Source organism: Microcebus murinus, chromosome 18 (assembly GCF_040939455.1).
Source record: "Microcebus murinus isolate Inina chromosome 18, M.murinus_Inina_mat1.0, whole genome shotgun sequence".
In the NCBI taxonomy this organism is placed as follows: Eukaryota; Metazoa; Chordata; class Mammalia; order Primates; family Cheirogaleidae; genus Microcebus; species Microcebus murinus.
This window is the reverse complement of record NC_134121.1, coordinates 57,871,634-57,891,438: the sequence shown is the minus strand read 5'-3', so window position 1 is coordinate 57,891,438 and position 19,805 is coordinate 57,871,634. Positions and strand designations below refer to the sequence as shown.

The 19,805-nt window shown below is 50.5% G+C and overlaps 1 protein-coding gene across 4 annotated transcripts in view; it reads right to left on the bottom strand.

Moving 5' to 3' along the window:
* Positions 1-253: 253 nt before the first annotated feature.
* Positions 254-19,805, bottom strand: part of SAP30BP (SAP30 binding protein) — a 37,809-nt gene continuing 18,257 nt past the window's right edge. For 2 of the 4 annotated variants that reach the window (XM_012778825.3, XM_012778824.2), the window contains 8 exons: positions 13,842-13,884; positions 8,024-8,112; positions 6,108-6,199; positions 5,236-5,296; positions 4,704-4,755; positions 3,838-3,896; positions 2,581-2,665; positions 254-1,931 (listed from right to left, as the gene is read on the bottom strand). In XM_012778825.3, coding sequence (XP_012634279.1) covers positions 1,750-1,931; positions 2,581-2,665; positions 3,838-3,896; positions 4,704-4,755; positions 5,236-5,296; positions 6,108-6,199; positions 8,024-8,112; positions 13,842-13,884 — 663 coding nt within the window. In that variant the 3' untranslated portion in view covers positions 254-1,749. Of the gene's footprint in view, positions 1,932-2,580; positions 2,666-2,942; positions 3,068-3,512; positions 3,599-3,837; positions 3,897-4,703; positions 4,756-5,235; positions 5,297-6,107; positions 6,200-8,023; positions 8,113-13,841; positions 13,885-19,805 lie in introns of those variants that run through there. The other 2 variants (XM_012778826.2, XM_075994753.1) reach the window with 2 other exon arrangements.

Sequence of the window (19,805 nt, the reverse complement as noted above, 5' to 3'; positions counted from 1 at the left end):
CTCGGTAATCATTGCTCCAACTGCACAGCTGAAAGGCAGGGCTTGGGGTAAGGAAGGGCCAGAGGATGGCAAAGGGTAGTGGGGGAAAGACCTGCCCATAATCCTCCCTGAAAGAGACCCGGATGGGGGGAAGGCCTTGAGTTTGCTTCTCTCCTTGCTCTAAAATAAGAACACTGGCCAACAACAAACACTTGTAGAGTTCTTTGAAGTTTATGAAGCTTTTGTATAGGTCATCTCACAGATTCCTCACAACCACCTTAGGAAACTTTATTTCTGTGATATGCCAGAGAAGGAAACAGGCGTACAGAGGTTAAGGGCCCAGGACCATACAACTTGCTGTAGACTGGGCCTCCAGACCATGAGTGTCGACTACACATTCACGGTTCTTTCCACTGAGCCATGCTGCCTCCCACAGGGCCTCCACGGCGTCCCAGCCCATGAGAGGGCTCCCGCCAGACGCTGCAGGGCAGGAAGGCTTTTCAGAGACATCTTGGGGATGATCCGGTGGCAGCACCTCTCCCCAGGGCTGTGAAGTCCCTCCAAGGAGGGAGAGTGAGAACCACCTCCTGAAGAGCCTCAGTGTATGTGGGGGCAGGGGGACAAGTAGACTCAATATTTTACTTTGTGGACCGCACGGCAGAGTTCGTTATAGTCCTCAGGCCACACAACAGTACCAGGCAATTTCAGGACCATCTTTCTAAACCTCCACCGGTTGCACGGAAGCAACATAGCTCTTCACAGCCCGGCTTCCTTCTCTGACACTTGCCACTTCCGGGGGAGTGGGAGGGAGGGAGAGCTGCCAAAGATCAATAAAGGTAAAAGGTTCCCTCCGGACTTTCAGGCTAGTGATGGCTGGGAAACCTGTTTTGGCCCTAGAAGAAGCCCAGTGGCCACTGGCGCTGCCTAGGGGCTGCTGTGGGGCAGAGATAACAGGGAGAGGAAGGGCGGGGTGGCAGGAGCCCTCCCAGGAGCAGGGCTTTCCCGTAAACAAGAGCTGCCCCCGGCCAGAGGAGGTGGTGATTCATCCTTTCGCTGCTCTGCTCCTGCTGGCTGTGCTCACAGGCACCGAGGGACTGGGGTAGCCTAGGCCAGGCTCCGATGCCTTCCCTCCCTGTGCGGTCCGGGATCTCACTCCAGCCCTTCTGGTAACTGGCTTGACTTCAAAAGCCTGGGTGTGTCCAAGAAGCAGTCTGGTCTGGGGCGTGCTCAAGAGCACCCAAGGGAACAGAGGCCTCCGCTTTTGCTGAGAACTGGCTGGGTTTGAGGATCAGGGCAGCAGATGGGGGGAATATAGGGTCTCACCTGACCCTGGGGTCCCACCTGCCCATGGCAAGAGGTACACGCTGAGAATGACATGGTGACTTCATGGGCGACCCCTCTGAGCAGCACCCTGCTGTCACTGTCATCCCCATGGCAATAATTCCAACCGAGAAGACAGAGCGACACTTGAGCTTTTGAATTTGCCTGAAAACAGACTGGAGGAGAGGCCAATGCACCTGAGATGCCAGAATGTCAGAGCACGCCTCCTTTAATAGGGCGACAGACCCTAAGTGGTGCATGGACACTGTCTGCAGTGCTCCATTCCTGTGCTGCAATGTCCTTCTTCTGGTTGGAATGTCACAAAGAAGCTCCTCTCAGGTGGTGTCTGGGGAGCAGGTCCCAGTCCTGAAATATATAAAGTGGCACTTCCCCAGTGGGCAGCGGTACTGGGCTACACAGTCCTTCCGAGTCTCAAGGTAGCTCCTCAGGTCACTGCTTGGCCTTCTTCACAATGGTGCCCACGGCAGAGATGACGGTGGTCTTGGAGCCACTAGCGCTGGTGGTGACTGTGACAACAGCTGGCAGAGTGGCTGTGGTGGTGAGGATGGTGGGCTGGGCTATCGTTGTCACTGGGATGGCTGAGTCCCATTTGCTCTTTCTCTTTTGGGCATCTGGAGATAAAGCAAGAGAGAAGTCAGGGTCATGACCAACCAAAGAGCAGTGTTCTCCCCCTGCAGGCCAGTGGTGGGGCCCCGCTCATGAAGGCCTGAGGGGCAGCCAGTGAACCAGGTCCCACCTCAGGCTCTAAAGCTGGTTTTTTTTTGTTTTGTTTTGTTTTTTGAGACAGAGTCTCTCTTTGTTGCTGGTCTAGAGTTCCATGGTGTCAGCCTAGCTCACAGCAACCTCAAACTCCTGGGCTCAAGCGATCCTCCTGCCTCAGCCTCCCGAGTAGCTGGGACTACAGGCATGCACCACCATGCCTGGCTAATTTTTTCTGTATATTTTTAGCTGTCCAATTAACTTCTTTCTATTTTTGGTAGAGATGGGGTCTCGCTCTTGCTCAGGCTGGTCTCGAACTCCTGAGTTCAAACAATCCACCCGCCTCGGCCTCCCAGAGTGGTAGGATTACAGGTGTGAGCCACCGTGCCCAGCCTCCCAAAGCTGGTTCTCAGTCTTAGCTCAGAAGAGAGCAAGACCAGGCGTAAGCCCAGAACCACATGGTATCTTGTCTCCTGTACGAGCCAGGGAAACCCCTCATTCCATCTGTAGTGTGGCTGGGGAAGCAGAGCCGAGCCCGAGCTGGGACAAGCTGCTTTCTACCTGCAACAGCAGTGCTGGCGGTGGTGGTGGTGGTGGCCGTGGCGTTGGTTGTGGTGCCTTTCTTGGTGCCTGTCACAAACTCAATCTGGAGGGGGAGAAGGAAGAAAGTAAAACCTGTGCAAAGCTGTGCATCTAAATCCTTTTGCCATCCGTCTGTTCCCAGGGGACAGGAGTTTGGCACTATACAAAGGAGGAATTGAAAATCAACTCTGCTGTGACTGTCTTGGGGGAGGGAGAGGTGTTTAAAAAGAGCCTGAAGGGCCTTTTAAACACTCAAAGAAAAGCTTTCCAAACAGCATCGGGTCCCTCCCGGCATCACCTGGTCTCTGCACATGCCCAGCAGCCCGCTGCCCACCGCCCACCTCACATGCCCAGCACCGTTTGGCCAGGCCCCTCCTCCTCACACCCAGGAGGAGGCGGTGCCCGCCCGCACAGGGGAAGGACAGCTCCGGTCCCCAGGCGCTGCAGACACGTCCCTGCAACAAGCCTGGGGTTTGGAAGGGAGAAGGAAAGAGAGAGAAGGGAGATTCAATCAAGGGTTAAGAATGAGAAACCCCGATTATCCCTCGCATCAGCTCCCATATTCTTGGCCCTCTGAGAAGGCCGCCAGCACCCTCAGGCCCCACAGCCCCTTTGCCTGGGGTGAGGGGAATGGTCTGGAAGCTCAAGCCCAACCTGAGGTGGGAGGAGCCGGTGTCCTGATGCCCAGGGCTCCCCTGCTCGGAGACTGTGGTCACAAAGGGCACAGTGCCCAGAGATGTTTTAGTCTCACAGCCAAACTGGTGCTACCTGAAGGACCCAGACCATGCTGCTTGGGAAGATATGGCCCTCAGGGTCCTAAAATGAGAGGTCACTTGGCCATCAGACATGGGACCTACAGGGTAGCACCCAGGCAGGTTGCTGAGATCAGCTCTGGAGGTCAAGAAACTCACAGATTGGAGCTGAGGCCAAGCACTCTCACAAGAAACATCTCCCTCCGTTCAGGCCAGGGAGGGCACCGATGACCCAGAAGAGAGCTCTGCAGTGAGGAAGGGAGTGGAGGGGAGGGAAGGGCATAACACAGCAAACCACAAGACTCCAGGAATGAAACAAAGGCAAGAGGCCACCAGCCCAGCAGCCTGCTCAGTGCAGGAGGGCCAGCAAAGGCTGCACAGGGCATCGCCGGACCATGACGTTGGGCCAGGGTAGGGGCAGCAGGCAGGACCTGTGCAATCCACACATCTGCCTTTTCCAGCCAGGAGTTCTGTCATCACTTACTTTGGTTCGCTCCTTTTTGGCCTTTTCCAATTTGTCCATTTCAATCTTCTGGGCCTTGGCTATGAAGACAAGATAAACTGTTATGCAAGCCCAGGAGCAGCTCTGGGCCGAGAGAGCCTAGTGCCCTCATGGGCTTAGTGTTCCTTTGCATGAGGGGAAATGAAGCACCAGTCCCTGGTCAGCATGGGGCAGGCGCCTGGGGCTGCTCGTGCTCCGCCTGGAAGAATCAGCTATCCTGAGCTCCAGCTCTGCTGCCTCGTGGGAACACAGGCCCAGTGTAGACTACCTTTCCCACTGACCAGGAGGAGCTGGAATTATGCATTTTGTGTACAATGTTGGCAACTGACTCATATTAAAATAAGACAAAACTTGTATGGGCCAAACAAAACACCTCTAACAGACCAGGGTCTGGTCTTGTGGCAAAGGGGCTGGACCCTTGGACATTCCTCCCAGTTCTCCGTAACATGTCCCTTAGGCACAGGCTGTGCTGTCGCTGCCCTCAGAACACACGGCCTCTGTGCTGGGGAATTCTGCCCCCATGATCTTCAAACCTCAGCTTGACCGTGGCTTCCCCAGCTTGGCCTTCCCACCCCTTTGGCTGGGTTAGGAGACCCTGCTTGGTGGAGGGTCCCCCCCACACCCGGCAACTCCCATTGCCAATAATCTCATCAATGTTGGAATTACTGGTTCAGCCCTGTATCTCCTTTGCTACATCATAAGCCTTGTATGTCAGGGATGGCACCTGTCTTGTCCAAGACTATACCCAGCCCCTCGGACACAACCTGATGTAGAGGACACCTTGAAATATGTGTCGCCTAGATGACTGACTAGATGGGTGCATAGGCAGTAGGTGGGTGGAAGGCTACCTAACGCCTCGTAGTAGGAGTCCTCAGACCAGCCATGGGGGTCAAACATATCCTGAAAAAGAAAGGGTTAAAGCTGTAGCCAGTAGGGACAATCAGATGACAAATGACTCTGAAACCCAAGTCCCTTACCCAAGTCTTCCCCTGGACTTTCCTGGCCTGGTTTTCAAGCACCCCTGACAGCATAGGGGCTCCGCTGTCATCCCTGGTCTCTAGCCAAGGGGTAGCCAGCAAAGCTCTTAAGATGACGAGAGCAATGATGCACTTGTCCAGCAATGCCACAGGCTGGTGTGCAGGAGCAGGGAGGCTGTATTTGGGCCCTAACCAGTCAGGGGCCAGGGACCAGATCCATCACCAGAATCTCTTTACTGGACTATTTCAGAATAGCAAGAATAACAGACGTGATGGGGACTGTGCTTTTCAACCAGTGGTGCTGCAACATGGGCCTTTCTGTGGCTCTAGGGTCAAACCTTGTGGAGCAAGCACAGCACCCTAGGGACCCCATCAACTTCCAACCCCTGTGGACAGGACGCACCTTTGGGTAGTTGGTGCCAAGCTCATCAATGGCACAGAACTGAATCAGCTTCTCGTAGATGCTAAAAGCAGAACAGCACAGGCATTGAGCAGGCATTACTCCCATGTCCTTAAATAGCACCAGGACCATGCAGCTCCTGGGGCTGAGACAAAACCTTTAAATCCAGCTCAATTTTTCTAGGCAAACTTCCTGATGGGAGGCCTGACCGCCCCACTTCTGACCCTCAACCCTCCACCCTCCCAGGTAGATGGAACTGCTGGCTGCAGGCCAGGATGAGTATGGGGTCAAGGTATTGGCTGCTTTCTATGTCTCACCTGGATGTCTCTGACCTTTAGTCTACATGGCTGAATGTGGTGGGTTGGGCCAGGGTAGGTCCCTGCTGTCACACGCCACCTTCTTTTTAAGTGTCACCAGCTTGAGCATTAGATGGAGTAAAACCCACATATAACTCTGGTTCTAAACATCTCGCCTGTATGCAAAATTCAACTTTTTGGAGTTGGAAGAAGAACCTACAGTGATTGTGTATTCTAATTCCCCCATTGTACAGATGAGGAAACTGAGGCCTTGAGAGGTTATGTGCTTTAGGAGTAAAGCAGGGCCAGACCTCCCCCAATCCAGCCCAGTCTCTTGGCTTCTACTCTACATATTGGTTTATGTGTTTAGTCTGGATCTCAAACAGCAAACCTCTGGCTGGGTTAACACACTCTGCTGTGCCTAGTAGGCATTTAGTGCGCTGATAAGTCTAGGTGATGGCTCCCTTGGGTTCAGGTGGGATCTGAGCTGGGCCTCTCCTCACCACCTCCCTGGAGGCACCCAGTCCCTGGTCCAACACAAATAACTCAGCTGAATCTGCAGGCTCATGGGAAACCCACCTGGGGTTCCGAAATTCTTTCTTCCTTTGGATAATGTAGTTCATATCCATTCCCTCCTTTATCTTTCGCTCATAAAGCTTCTGGATCTTGTCCTACGGAAGAGGAACAGAGTGTGTGGATGACAGACCCAATCTGACCATTGTTCTAGCCTGTGGTCATGAGAACTGTGTGAAGGTGAATGTGAGGTCCCCAGAGCTGTATGAAGCTCACCTCCAGCCGTATTCTCTCTACCTGCCTTTGTTTAGCGCTGTGTACAGTAAGACAGAGCTTAAGGCATACAGTGGATGTGCAGGGTCTGAACGCTGGTTTTCTATTAACACGAGCTTGGTCTTCAGCTAAGTCCTCACTGGAGACCTGGGAAGGGCTACGTCCTTTCGGAGGAAGGCAGGAGTTGAGTTTTCTGGATTTGGTGTCACAGATTTCCTAGAATGTCTTTTGTGGGAGTTATCAAGGGTCACCATCAAGGCCAAGAGCTTGTCTCTCACTAAAACACCCCACAGGTTGCTGCCCAGCTTTCAGTGGGAAACTGGAGACATCAGCGGGCAGGCATCCAGCCTCACTGACCATGGCCAGGGCCATAGGTGCCCTCAGGAAGGGGGGTCCTGCATGCCTACAGAGATGATGCCCAAAGTCCACAGCATCAGCACTGCCCAATGCTCAGGACACCTGAGTCTCAGGCAAAGCCACCTCTGAGAAGAGCAGTCTTAGCCAGGAAGGTGGGCACCCACCGGTGTAAGATCCATCTGCCACCTTCCCCCCAGTGGCAGTTAAATATACAGATACTCCAGAAAGGAAACATTTATTTAAGACACTTCACCTGTGAGAGGAGGTGGGCATGACTGGAGGTCCCACTTGACCCCCTTTAGGAAGTATCAGGAGAGGTCATCCACTCCGCGTGTTAGAAGCCACATCTCTTTACCGAGACTGGCTAGAGGAAGCACTGAATTGCAGAGAGGGGTTTGTGATACAATTACTAGACAAGAGAGAAGCCAAGAGTGACAAACCTCTTTCCTCAACATTATCTCTTCAAAGGTAATAGAGGCGGCAGGCCTTATACAGGCAGCTTGGCAACTTGGGGGCAAACCTGTATCTTATAGATAACTTGGCTGTGTATCCTGGGCCATTAGATTGGCCCTCAGATGAACTAAAATGTTTGCTCGACTGTCATGGTTTCCACCACTATTAAGATCTAAAAAGGAGAAGAAATATTCTGAACTCAAAAGGCTGAGTGGTTGGTTGTCTCTGCCTGGCAAATTGCTGGAGCCATTCATACAGGCCGGAGCTTGTCATCTGGCATGGTGGGTGACGTGGTCCTAGAGGGTTGTGGTGGGCAGACAACTCAGCCAAGGGAGGAGACTTCTGGGAAAGGAAGGGAATCTGCACTGTGCCACCAGTCCTGACTCTGGCCCTCCCCAGCCTGCTGCATTCCTCAGCCCCAGGTCCCATTAGTCATCCATCCGTTAGGGTGGTGCCATGGACTTGCTGTGCAGCCAGAGGCACCCAATGGGAGCTACGGGATCAAAAGCAGAGCAGGCGGACTGGGTGCCACGACCATGCATTCTTGGGTGTCTGTCCCATTGTTAGCTACAAGGTCCCACTCACGGGAATGCACAGAGGGAAAAGGAGAAACAACTCCAGAAGCTGAAATCCCAACTGTCCCCCAAGGTCCTACTCCCAAGGGAGTAACTGCACTAAAACCTCCAAATCCTTGGGATTTCAAAACCCCAGACCAGATCTGTATGAGTTTTGTCAGGCATGATGCTACTGAATTGGCATTTTAGGAATATTAGGAGAGGAATCTTCCCCACCCGGCAGTTCCTTTATAGTTCCTCGGGGCCTCTTAAGGGTAAGACCAAAGCAAACTCTAACCCAGGCTACCTAATCTGCATAGGCCTCAGCAGCCGAGCCATGCTTACTTGTAAGTGATTTGAACATCTGCCAGGGGGTTCTGGAGGGATCTTGATTTCATCAGGTGACATGTTCCGGACTCTTTCAGAAAAGGAGGCTGTTAAGAGAACGGAGGGAAAAATCCTGTAGGTGAGGGGTTGGGACAGGGGGCAGACAATATGGACAATAAATAGGCACACAGAATGTTTTCAGGAGGGATAAATGCTATGAAAACAGTAAAACAGGGTAGGGTGTTCAGATGTGGCCTGAGAGGTGTCATCTGAGTTGAGAGCAAATGACTAGGAGTCAGCCATGTGCCAACTTTTTTTTTGAGACAGAGTCTCACTCTGTTGCCTGGGCTAGAGTGTCGTGGCGTCAGCTTAGCTCACAGCAACCTCCAACTCCTGGGCTCAAGCAATCCTGCCTCAGCCTCCTGAGTAGCTAGGACTACAGGTATGCGGCCACCATGCCCAGCTAATTTTTTCTATTTTTAGTTGTTTGGCTAATTTCTTTCTATTTATAGTAGAGAAGGGGTCTCGCTCTTACTCAGGCTGGTCTTGAACTCCTGAGCTCAAACAATCCTCCCGCCTCGGCCTCCCAGAGTGCTAGGATTACAGGCGTGAGCCACCACGCCTGGCCCAGTGTGGAACTTTTAAGGAAAGAGTCTGTCCTTAGTGTGCTGGTAAATGTATAATAACCAGCTAGAGGCAGGAGTTGGGGGGATAGGAGAGGAGGAGCCATGATCTGTAGCATTTGCCAATTCCTGGGGTATAAATTCTCCCGCTGTGGCCAATTTCAAGCAACCAAAGTGAAGTCACTGAGATGTGCACTATGCACTATCAGCCCATAATGTGAGCCAGCTCTAGGACTCCAGAAACTCGGAGGTGCTTGGTGTCACCCTTCCTGTCTCAGGTTTACCTGCCTAGGCTATAGGAGAAAGAGTTCAGGGTTCCCTAGGTTTTGGATCCCAGAGTGTCCAAAACTGCCTTGTGTATGAGTAACACTTTAAAAAAAGGAACTGTTATCAGCTTAGGGTCTTAAAAGAAATACACCAATCAATCAATCAATCCACTCTTGGCCCACCTCATTCTTTGGAACAAAAGGCCCGATTCTGCTGAGAAGGGACAACTCCCTCAGAGATTTGCCACTGCCCACCCAAGTCTTGCTCTCTCCACTCCTCCTCCAAAGCTCTGGCCACCCTGGCACAGCAGAGTCCTGTTTTGGATCACTCAGACAATGCGCTATTTGTTGTAGATTCTGCCTGTGCTCTTTAAAACATTCTCTCATGAAAAGGACCATACAATGAGCAAACAGCAGGCAGAGCAGGGTGGGGCAGGATGAAGGGAAAAAATGAACAAGCCACCACCAACATTCAGTAAGTACTTACTGGGTACCTACTATGTGCCAGGCCTGGGGCTAACCCAGTGCTGACAATGGCTCCCCTGGGGCCTGAGTGGCTGCTGCCTGGGCCTTTCCCTTCTGCCGAGGGTGGGTTAATGTTTGCTTAGCAGATAAAGTGCTTTGGTCTCATTGGAGTTCCACTGTTACTGTAAAGAACAGAGTGCCGAGGAGGGCTGGGGACAGGCCCCCGGACTTCACCAGTTCAGCAGCTGTGGTACAAGCCTGTGCACACTCTGAGGCCAGGGGTTGAGTCCCGAGCAGTCTTAAAACATGATTACATGTGCTGATTTTCACCATTGTCAGTGGCTTCTCACTGGACATGCCCAGACCTGCCACTTTGGGTGAGGGTAAGAGGACAGAAACTGGGTGACATATAGATCAGAGGTCGCGCTGTGGACCCGAGACATCAGTGTAGCCCAAGAGCAGTTTCCACCAGGGGATGAAGTGCTTCCCTTTGCCTAGCACCTTCCTTCAGTCTACTCAACCAAGGGTGACACCCAGATCTGGCTGGAGTTCAAATCCCATCCTGACGACTTCTTTCCTCCCAGCCCAGAGACAGTAAAAGTTCTCAGCCTCAGGCTCAAGAGGGCTGCAGAGGCCTATAGAGAGTGGAATGGCTGGGGAGAGCTGGTCCTCATATCTTATAAGCACCACCAACAGAAGTAAGGTGGGCCTAGCAGGCACTGAGCAATAGATGCCTGGGAGTGGGATAAGTTCTTTCCTAGGCTGATGAGAGTGTGCCTGCATGTGACAGACACACAAAGAGCACCCTCTGGCACTTTCCAGGAAAGCCTTTTGGAAAAACAGGGTGTGACTCTGTTGCCATAGCAACCCAACCATACCCTGGGGCTCAGATGGTATACAATATGACAGCAGGAAGGGAGCCCATCCTGAGCCCCGGGCTAGGAAGTAACTGGCAAATAAAGGGGCACAGTCAGGAAAGCAAGATCAGAGTGTATTACACAGATTTCAACAGCAATCTTTTAGTGATTCTCTCCTTCCTAAGCCCAAGAATGAATCAAATGTAGAAGACATCAGCCCCACAGAGCCTCAAACTATTTTCCCAGGAAATACATTAAGCAATGTGCCCACAGTTTGGAAGCAGTGCTCCTGCCTGTGGTTGCTGCCTGGGTCTGCTGGGGGCATTCTAGAAGGGCAGCCACCCTTAGGACTTGAGCCTACTAGCCTACTGTCAGTGTGAGTTACCTGCATGTGCGCCTAAGTCAGAGAATAACCACAGTGTCCACTGCCGCCAGTAGGAGTCTGAGCAGCAGCAGTGGTGAGACACGCTTATTATGAGAGGGCACAGTGAATGTGGTGAGCAGGCGGGTGTGTGTGTGTAACTTCAGGAGGCAGTGGAGTGTCCCCAGCTGAAGAGCAACATGGGGACCCCAACTGGACTGCCACCCTAGCACTACTGTTCTAGGCACAGCTATGGGCACAGGTGGGGTGCCTGGAGGGCAGGGACAGGGTGTGCACACCAGCTCTGCCAAGGAGCTCCCGTGCTGGAGACATCTATGAGGTAGATTCTCTGCTCCCTTGCTCACTCTGCTAAAGCTGGGCCTGTCTACACAGATGCAAGTGCTTCCCGTACCAGTGGAGCAACCTGAGTCCCGACACCCAGGGGAGCAAACAAAGGAGCTGAGTTCAGGCAGAGGGGAAGACGGGCACAGCATCGTGAATGGAAGCCCTCTGCACTCAACTAATTTCGTCCTTGCTCTGGAGAAGAGGAGCTAAATACTTATTATTCAATGAGAAATGGTAAGAGTATTCAAAACTATGCAGAGCTTTTTTTTTTTTTTTGAGACAGAGTCTCGCTTTGCTGCCCAGGCTAGAGTGAGTGCCATGGTGTCAACCCAGCTCACAGCAACCTCAAACTCCTGGGCTCAAGTGATCCTGCTGCCTCAGCCTCCCGAGTAACTGGGACTACAGGCAAGCACCACCATGCCCGGCTAATTTTTCTATATATATAAGTTGGCCAATTAATTTCTTTCTATTTATAGTAGAGCCGGGGTCTTGCTCTTGCTCAGGCTGATTTCGAACTCCTGACCTCGAGCAATCTGCCCGCCTGGGCCTCCCAGAGTGCTAGGACTACAGGCGTGAGCCACAGAGCCTGGCCTCAAAACTATGCAGGGCTTTAAGATCCATTTGTGTCTTCCATGGGTCGATATATAAACAAACTGTGGTGTATCCCTACAATGAAATATTACTTAGCAAGAAAAAGAAAGTAACATAGATGAATCTTACAAGCATTTTGCTAAGCTTAAGATGCTATGCAAAATCCTATGATTTCATCTGTATCTCATCTGGGGGTGATTCTGTCTCCCCAAGGGGATACTTGGTAATGTTTGGAGACATTTTTCATTGTCACATCTGGGGGAGGGAGAGGGAGTGCCTCTGGCATTTAGTGGGTAGAGACTAAGGATGCTGTCAAACATCCTATGATATAATGCACAGGACAGGAAAGAATTATCCAGCCCAGAGTGTCAATAGTGCCAAGGTTGAGATCCTGATTTACATGAAATTCTAAAATAGGAAAAAGTATAGTGAGGAAAGTACACTGCTGCTTGCCTGAGGCCGAAGGGGAAAACTGTCTGCAAAGGGGTGGATGGGCAGAAGGGAATGTTTTGGAGTGATGGAAGTGATCTGTAGTGTGACTGTGGTGGAGGCTAAAACAACTATATACATATGTCAAAATTCTTCAAATGGCACATTAAAATTGGTAAAACTTACTCTATATAAATTATACCTCAATAAAGCTATTTTTAAAAAGTGGCACAGAGAAAGTGACAAGTTGGCTGTGGAAGAGGTCGGGGGCTGAGACAGCTAATGCCCACATACATTCCAATGCTTGCCCAACACCAATAGCAAGAGGAAGGGTGCACGGACAGGCTGCCCTGTCTGCTCTGACCCCCCAAGAATGAACAGCAGGGCCGGCTAGAGTAAGGGAGGGGGGAAGAGGCCCAGGCTCCCGTCCACACCTGGCTCTGTGGACCACCTACTCAGGACAGGCCGCTGACTTCCTAGCAGATGTGCGCCCCACTTACTCTGCCCTCAATGCCAATTGTGCCCTGACAATGCCATTTTCTAATGAGCAAACTCTAGGTTTTAGGAAAATCCTAGCTTTTATAGAATTTGAAATATTCAAATTCTACTGATCAGAGAACCCAGGGATCATGGCAGAGTCCTGCTGAGTCTGGGCTCCTCAGAGTCATCACGTTCCTGTCCAGTCGTTCCTCAAAAGACAAAGATAATGAACTATTAACCCTTTGCACCTGCTTGCTTTTTTCTCGATTCCTTTATTCTACTTGGAATTTTTTAAATACCCCAGATTTTACAAAGCGTGGCAGTAGAATAAAAAATTGGAGTTTCTTTTCACACAAACTTATTTATTTTGATTTTTTTATATTTCAAATTATTGATACATTCAAAGAGTAATTTTAATTTCTATAATTTTTGCTAACCGTGTCGAGTTACACTCAACATCTGAGTGCAAAGGGTTAATTATTTCCAGCTCTTTTTTTTTTTTTTTTTTCAATTAGCAATAATCGCGCCTCGGATAACTGCGCAAAGCTATTTTCCAGCTCTTTTAGTTAGTGAAAGATACAATGGGCTCTTCCCACCCCCAGCAAAAGGGTCCAAATCAGAGAAAGGACAGGTGAGAGGGGCTGACTGCTGGAATAGCATTTCCAGGCTGAGTCCCTGGGCTCTGAACCCCCAGGGTGGCAGCGAGGGAGCCGTGAATGCAGGCACACAGGGGCGGGCTCTGCAGGACGGCCTTCAGGACGGGAGTAGGAACCTTCATTGTGAGGGTTAGAGCAGGCAGAGAGAGCTGGTAATGGCCACCACAGAGAAGGAGGGTCAGCCCCACTGTGAGGTCTGGATTTAGACACCAGGAGCTTCCCCTGGGTCAGGCTTTGGGAACCATTACAAAGTCCATGGCCACACTAAAGGAGCTGAGGGGCTTTCTAAAAAGGTTAGCAGAGGACTTAGATGATGTGTGCTGTTTTCCAGAAACATAATGTCCCTCCTTCTCTCAAGTCACAAAAGGACCCAGACTCCAGGGCTGTGAGGCATGTTCCCGCCTGGGGACAGAGCAAAGTGCCAGCAGAGGCCACATGCTGATTCCCTGAGCAACATGAACACACCAGTGGAGAGGGGAGGAGGGGCACAAACACAGAAGCAGGCCCAGGGCACAGACCAAGACGCGCTCCCAGCTGAAGGGGCCCCAAATTCCCTCTCGACAACATTGGCAGCTGACCAAAGCCCAATAAAACACACCATGAATACGATTTTCAAAGAAGAATTGTTCTCCAGGCATCTCACCCAGGCATCCTAGGAAATGCCAAAGGCCCTGAGAGGGAACATGGGGGACGAGGACTCTCAGCAGAGAAGAGCACTGTGGAGCAGCAGGCATGGATGGACACAGCGTCCCCGAATACTTACCAACTAATTCCTGGGGGTCTCGCTTTTCTACTTCTGCATTATCCTGTAAAAGAGAAACAGAAACAGAAGGAGGTAAGGCCAGGTCTCCTGAGCTGCAGTTATTCTCTCACTGAGACCACTCAGGGTTTTTAAAGGAGAAAAGGTAAAACTAGCGTCAGGTACACTAAAGGGGAGCCAATGCTTTGGGAGCCTTCTGGCACCCCAAAGCCTCCAACGCCCCTTTCTCTCCTCACAGCAACCGGATGCTCCAGAGCCCTGGTCGGTCTTTCCTCCCTGGTTACTCCCTCCAGCAGTGCTGACCACCACCAATGCTGAGGAGAGCAAATGTCACCTGGATGACCTGTACCCTGCCTGCTGCTCTCCCCCTGGTCAGAGGAAGCTTGCTCGAACACAGCACATAGCACCACCGCCTCTACTGCCGGAATTGAGGAAGCAAGAGGTGACTGTTTTGTTACATCAAACTCCCAAGACAAAACCACAAATTAGCTGCTCCCAAGAGACTTTTCTTATTTTTTAGTTTGAACAAAAACTGGAGATTTTATCACAAGGATAAAGGGATCACTTATAAAACTCCAAAGCAAGCACGCAATGCGCCATTGACAAGTGACTAACTAGGTTCAGAAAGCCCCAGGCTCGGGGCAGCCTCCATCTGCCTCTCTGGCTCTCTTTACACTGGCTTTATGTTCTCTCCAAAGAAAAGCTTTCTCCAATCCTTAATAAAATCACTGGTCCATGACAGCCACATCCACACACCCTGCAGAAACCTAAGAGCCAAGGCTTCTTATCAGATACCTTCTGGATTTCATTGCTCCAGAGTAAAAGCTTCATCTAAACCAAATTAACACTGAAAAGGCAAGGGTCAGCATCATAAGCCTTCCCTTGCCTCTGTTATTCCAAGTATAAAATAGTGAGAACTTATCTGTTTTCCCCATTTCTGGCCCCTTAAGCCCAGTTAGGTCAGTGATCTCAAGTGCCACAACATGCTAATGATCAAAATGGCAAAAGCTGAGTTCACAGAAAGTTGTTGGATCTCATTTCCTTTCCCTCTGGTTAGCAAGGGAGGAGCTAAGACGATAACAACTCTGCAAAAAGAGTTGTTCACTGAACAGCTGCAGAGCTCCACAGGCTCCATTTTTTACACAAAGAAATGCCACCCCAAGCCACATCTCAGAAAAGAAGGTTCAAGGCAGGCTACCCAACTCCCTCCCAAGCTATGGCTCCATGCCGAGACCAGACCAGTAGTTCCTAGCCCCTTTCCCCAAAAAGTCCCTCCTGATTCAGGGACAGGCCAAAATCCCGATTCCTCTGAACACTGCAGCTATTCATTCAACCTGGAAGGGCACAACGTCCAGGCCAGGCTGCTTAGCAACCCATCTCTTCTGGCCACCGCCCCCTGCCAATCAGGTGGGCAGAGAGGAGGCTGGGAGTGGGTGGAGAGGAGGGCCTGGAGGATTGCCACGTGAAATTCAGGTTGGAGTCATAAATCAGCAGCTCTACAGAGAACACCAGTCTCTCAGGGGACCAACAACAACCCTTTTGTAGCAGTGACTCTGAAGATACCCGTGTTATAGAGTGTGCCAGTAACAAAATGTAGGACTGTAAAATGTCCTTAAATTTTCCCTCTGGGGACAGCATTCTGAGTGCCAACTGTGGGAAAACATCAGCTGGGTGTATCTTCCCTCCCCCCAGCCAGCTGGCTGGTCAGACAGGGACTGACCCATTAACTCCTCTGAAGGCCCCACTCGCCCGTTCTCCTGGCCTGAACTGCAGAGCTTCGGAAGACGCTGGATCCCCACACTGGAGTCCCAACTCATCCTGCCCAAGTGTGCAATGTCTCTTTAAAGGAAAGAACACCTGCTACTTCAGGGGCTCCTTAGGTAAATAAAGAGGCCAGGAGCCTCCCCATGGCTTCTTCAGCCCGGGGTGGAAAGGGTGTGTCTGGGCGTGCACAGGTGTGGGGATCCTGCATTTCGCAAGCGCCTTGCCAGGCTTAGCTGAGGTGCTTTAGTCACGTCTCAGGAAGAAAAGAGATGATGGGACAAATCACAGACAGGAAGTGTTTCTTCTCCTTTTTGTCTTTCCCTTTGGCTCTCTTTACACTGACCTTATGTTCTCTTCCTTTCCCCCCAAATTAATCTTTCTACACTTAAAAAAAAAAAAAAAGGATAAACTGGGTATAGTTGGTTTTAATTTGCCAACTAGTCTAATCTTTGCTTTTCTACCCTCGTGGCACAAAAGTGTGAGGTGTGCCCAGAACACACCCTGAACTCACAGGGCTGCGACTCTTACTCAGTCCTGAACCTGACACCCAAGCTTCCCACAGCAGAACCCAGCCCCACACGCCTGGCACTTTCAGTGCCTCCGAGCAAAGTGCTGACCAACGGACTATGGACACAACTCCAAGTTCAAGAAGATTCTCCTGCCTTGAGAGAATCCTATAAGCCAAAGGTATAAATGAGCCTGCCCAGCGCCGAAGCTGTACAAGTCAGCGTGCCTCAGGAAGCAGGCAGAACTCCGGCACTGAGGTCTCCTCGTTAGACTCCGTAGTCTGTGTTGGTTCAGATTCCCACTGGTGTCAAGGCACCCTTGGGACCGGAAGGCTATAGAACCAAACAGTGGGAATCTGCCTCCTGCTGGCCACACCCTGTCATGTTTTAGAATGTAATTCTGCCCCTGAGACCAACAAGCTGATTATGAGCTTGGTGGGCCCCTGGGTGTCTGTGTCACTATACCGAGCAGCTCCTGAAGAAAGAACAACCCAAATTCTCTGGATCCCAAAGTGTCTACTCTGCCCAAACAGCTTAATCCCACTCCACAATGAACGGCCTAGAGCCATTGCAACACCTGGTCTTCAAATGGAGATGGGTCCAGGACATTAACATCACCACTGAGGACAGCTCAGTGAGGATGTGAGGATTGTGATGAACACCCCAAAGATGCTTTTTAGAACCATTTATTTACACCTAAATTCTCCATTGAAACAAGTGGGGGGAAGGGGGAAGGGAGAGTTACAAAGATGCAAGAAAAAGCAACAAGAAACCACTGTTCCTCTTTTCTTTCCCCAAAGCAGTGTTTTGAAACGCATAAGAGACACCTGTCTTGACTTGTATGAGTCACCTCTCTGGCATCCAGGTGGAGAGTCTCAGTCAAAGTAATGAACTTAGCCTGGAGGTCTATATTCCAGACATTTGTCCGCATCAGCCAGAGGCATGGAACCCACAGCCCAGAGACATGCAGGCAACAGCGCAGGCCCCTCAGAACAGACCCAGTTCATAATGAAGATGAAAACAAAGTGTCTCACCTAGGGAAAAAAAGCAACACCTAGGAGAAGAGATTAGGTAAACCTCTTCAGCTTTCTATTCAAGTCCAACTAAGACACAGGAAGAATAAAAAACAAAACCCACAGCTTCCCAACAAAAGCCAGCGTAAAAGGGGAGGGAGGAAAGAGCAAGAGGGGCTCAAATGCTGAGCTGGTCAAGGAAATAAGCTCTGAGGCCAGGACTGTTCTTCTGTCAGAACCCCTCCAGCCTCCCCAGGCTTTACCCGAGACTAAAGTCCCAACAACCAGAGCATGACGTGGTTGTGGCAGTTAGGACTGGCCCTGGAGAAGAGTGATCTGCACCTGCCCATTTGGTTTCTTAATCAACGTGACTGAGACTTGTAAGACACAGCAGCCATGGCTGTAGGTTGGTGGCAGGGGCCACAATGTTCTCAGGAATTACAGAACCTGTAATGTGGTACCCCCTGCAGAGAAAACAAAAGCCCAGCCACTGATAAAGCTCAACAGAGCAGAAGGAGGAAGCAAAAACAATACAGACCCATGAAGCTGGACAAGCTGCCCTGTGAGCTGGGCAAACCAAGTCCTGACTGAGAGAATGGGGGTTTATTTACAGCCAACAATGCCTCATCAATCCTTCCTGGAACCAGCCCCCAAAAGCACACACAATGCTCCAGCATCAAATCTGAGACACAGTGACGGCTGCCTCCAGTATCTAGATCCTGCCAAATCTAAGTGCCACATTTTCTTCCCTGCTTTGGAAGTATTAGGTTCAGAGAGCGCACTCTGAACAGGCGCATGGGGTAGCCTCTCCCCAAGGCCAGGGGCAAGAATGCTACAGACTGGGTGTTTTCTGTTGGACAATGTAATCCAGCATCTTACAAGTAGGTGGCGGCTGGGGAGGCAGATTAGTAAAATAATGCCTTCTAAACCTATGATCCCACAGAGCTGGGACAGCCCATGTCCTGATAGGGTCTCACTTAATGAACAGAGTATCTATTTTTTTTTTTTTTTGAGACAGAGTCTCGCTTTGTTGCCCAGGCTAGAGTGAGTGCTGTGGCGTCAGCCTAACTCACAGCGACCTCAAACTCCTGGGCTCAAGCGACCCTACTGCCTCAGCCTCCTTCCTGAGTAGCTGGGACTACAGGCATGCGCCACCATGCCCGGCTAATTTTTTCTATATATATTAGTTGGCCAATTAATTTCTTTCTCTTTATAGTAGAGACAGGGGTCTCGATCTTGCTCAGGCTGGTTTCGAACTCCTGACCTCGAGCAATCAGCCCGCCTCGGCCTCCTAGAGTGCTAGGATTACAGGCGTGAGCCACCACACCTGGCCCAGAGTATCTATTTTTTAAAAAACCAGAGACAGGGTCTTGCTGTCACCCAGGTTGGAGTGTAGTGGCGTGATCATAGCTCACTGCAGCCTCAAACTCCCGGGCTCGAGTGATCCTCCAGCCTCCAGAGTAGCTGCAACTGCAGGTGCTATGCTCAGCTAATTTTTTTCATTTTTTTAGAGATGGGGTTTTGCTATGTTGCCCAGGCTGGTCTCAAACTCCTGGCCTCAAGTGATACTTCTGCCTTGGCCTCCCAAAGTGCTGGGATTACAGGTGTGAGCCAGTGCATCTGGACACTATGTACTTTAAAAATGAATCCTCACTGTGGCCCACAAGCCCTGAGGATCCCCTGTGGGCCATTTCAGCTTCCTCCTCTCTGTGCCTGCCCAGGACACCTTTGCAATACCTGCTCCCTGAAATAGCCCCCTCCCCCCCCCTTGCCTAGCAAGCTCTAGGCAGACCTCAGACCCAGCCTTCCTCTACCCTCATGCCCATCTGGCCAATGAGGATATACTGCCCTACCCTGAGCACTCACAAATTGTCTTATCTACTACCAGGAACAGTCAGTGCCTGGCCCATGTAGGTGCTCAAACACTGATCTCCCTCTCTTCTCTCTCACACACACATATAGACACGCTCTTTTCTAACCAGTGATCGTTGGTTTTTCTTCAGTCCAGTTTAGGTTCCACAGTCCACAGCTACCTTCAGCTGTAGTATTTTAACTCTGACTCCAAACCTGTTCAAATCCAGTCAGTTTAATGTGCAGATTCACTGAAAACGTCAGAAAAAGAGGCAGCAATGAGCTAACAAAGGCACTAACCCTGCAATAAAAGGCTGGCACACAACAGGGAGATGGTGGGGAGGGGACACCAATACTGAAAGCAAATTTTTAGATCTTTGCCTTTTTCCTGCATCCTCTAACATATTGTGCCTTAATGCTCCTAAATCCTAAGACAAAAAGTCAGAAATACTGTATAGTTAGTTCATTTATTTATTCCACAAATAATTTACTGAGCATTTATTGTGTAATGTATAATACATAAACTGAGTGGCAATGGCCAGCACTGGGAATAAAGTACAGTCGGTCGAGGGGAATAATTCTAGGTCTTAATGCTGAGTTCTTCAGTTACTGATTTCATTTAATTTTTACAACAGCTCCATGAAACTGTGCTCTTAACCAGTAGACAATACTGCTTTTTCAGTAGGACTGGTACGCTGTCGCCAGGAAGCCCTCTTGAGGGACATCAAACTGACAGTCAAAACAAGGTTTTCTGAGACAGATGTGAGTCACTTCAGGTTGCTAAGAAAGCAACAATTCTGGATTACTTTAAAAAAATACCTCTAAGCTTCAGG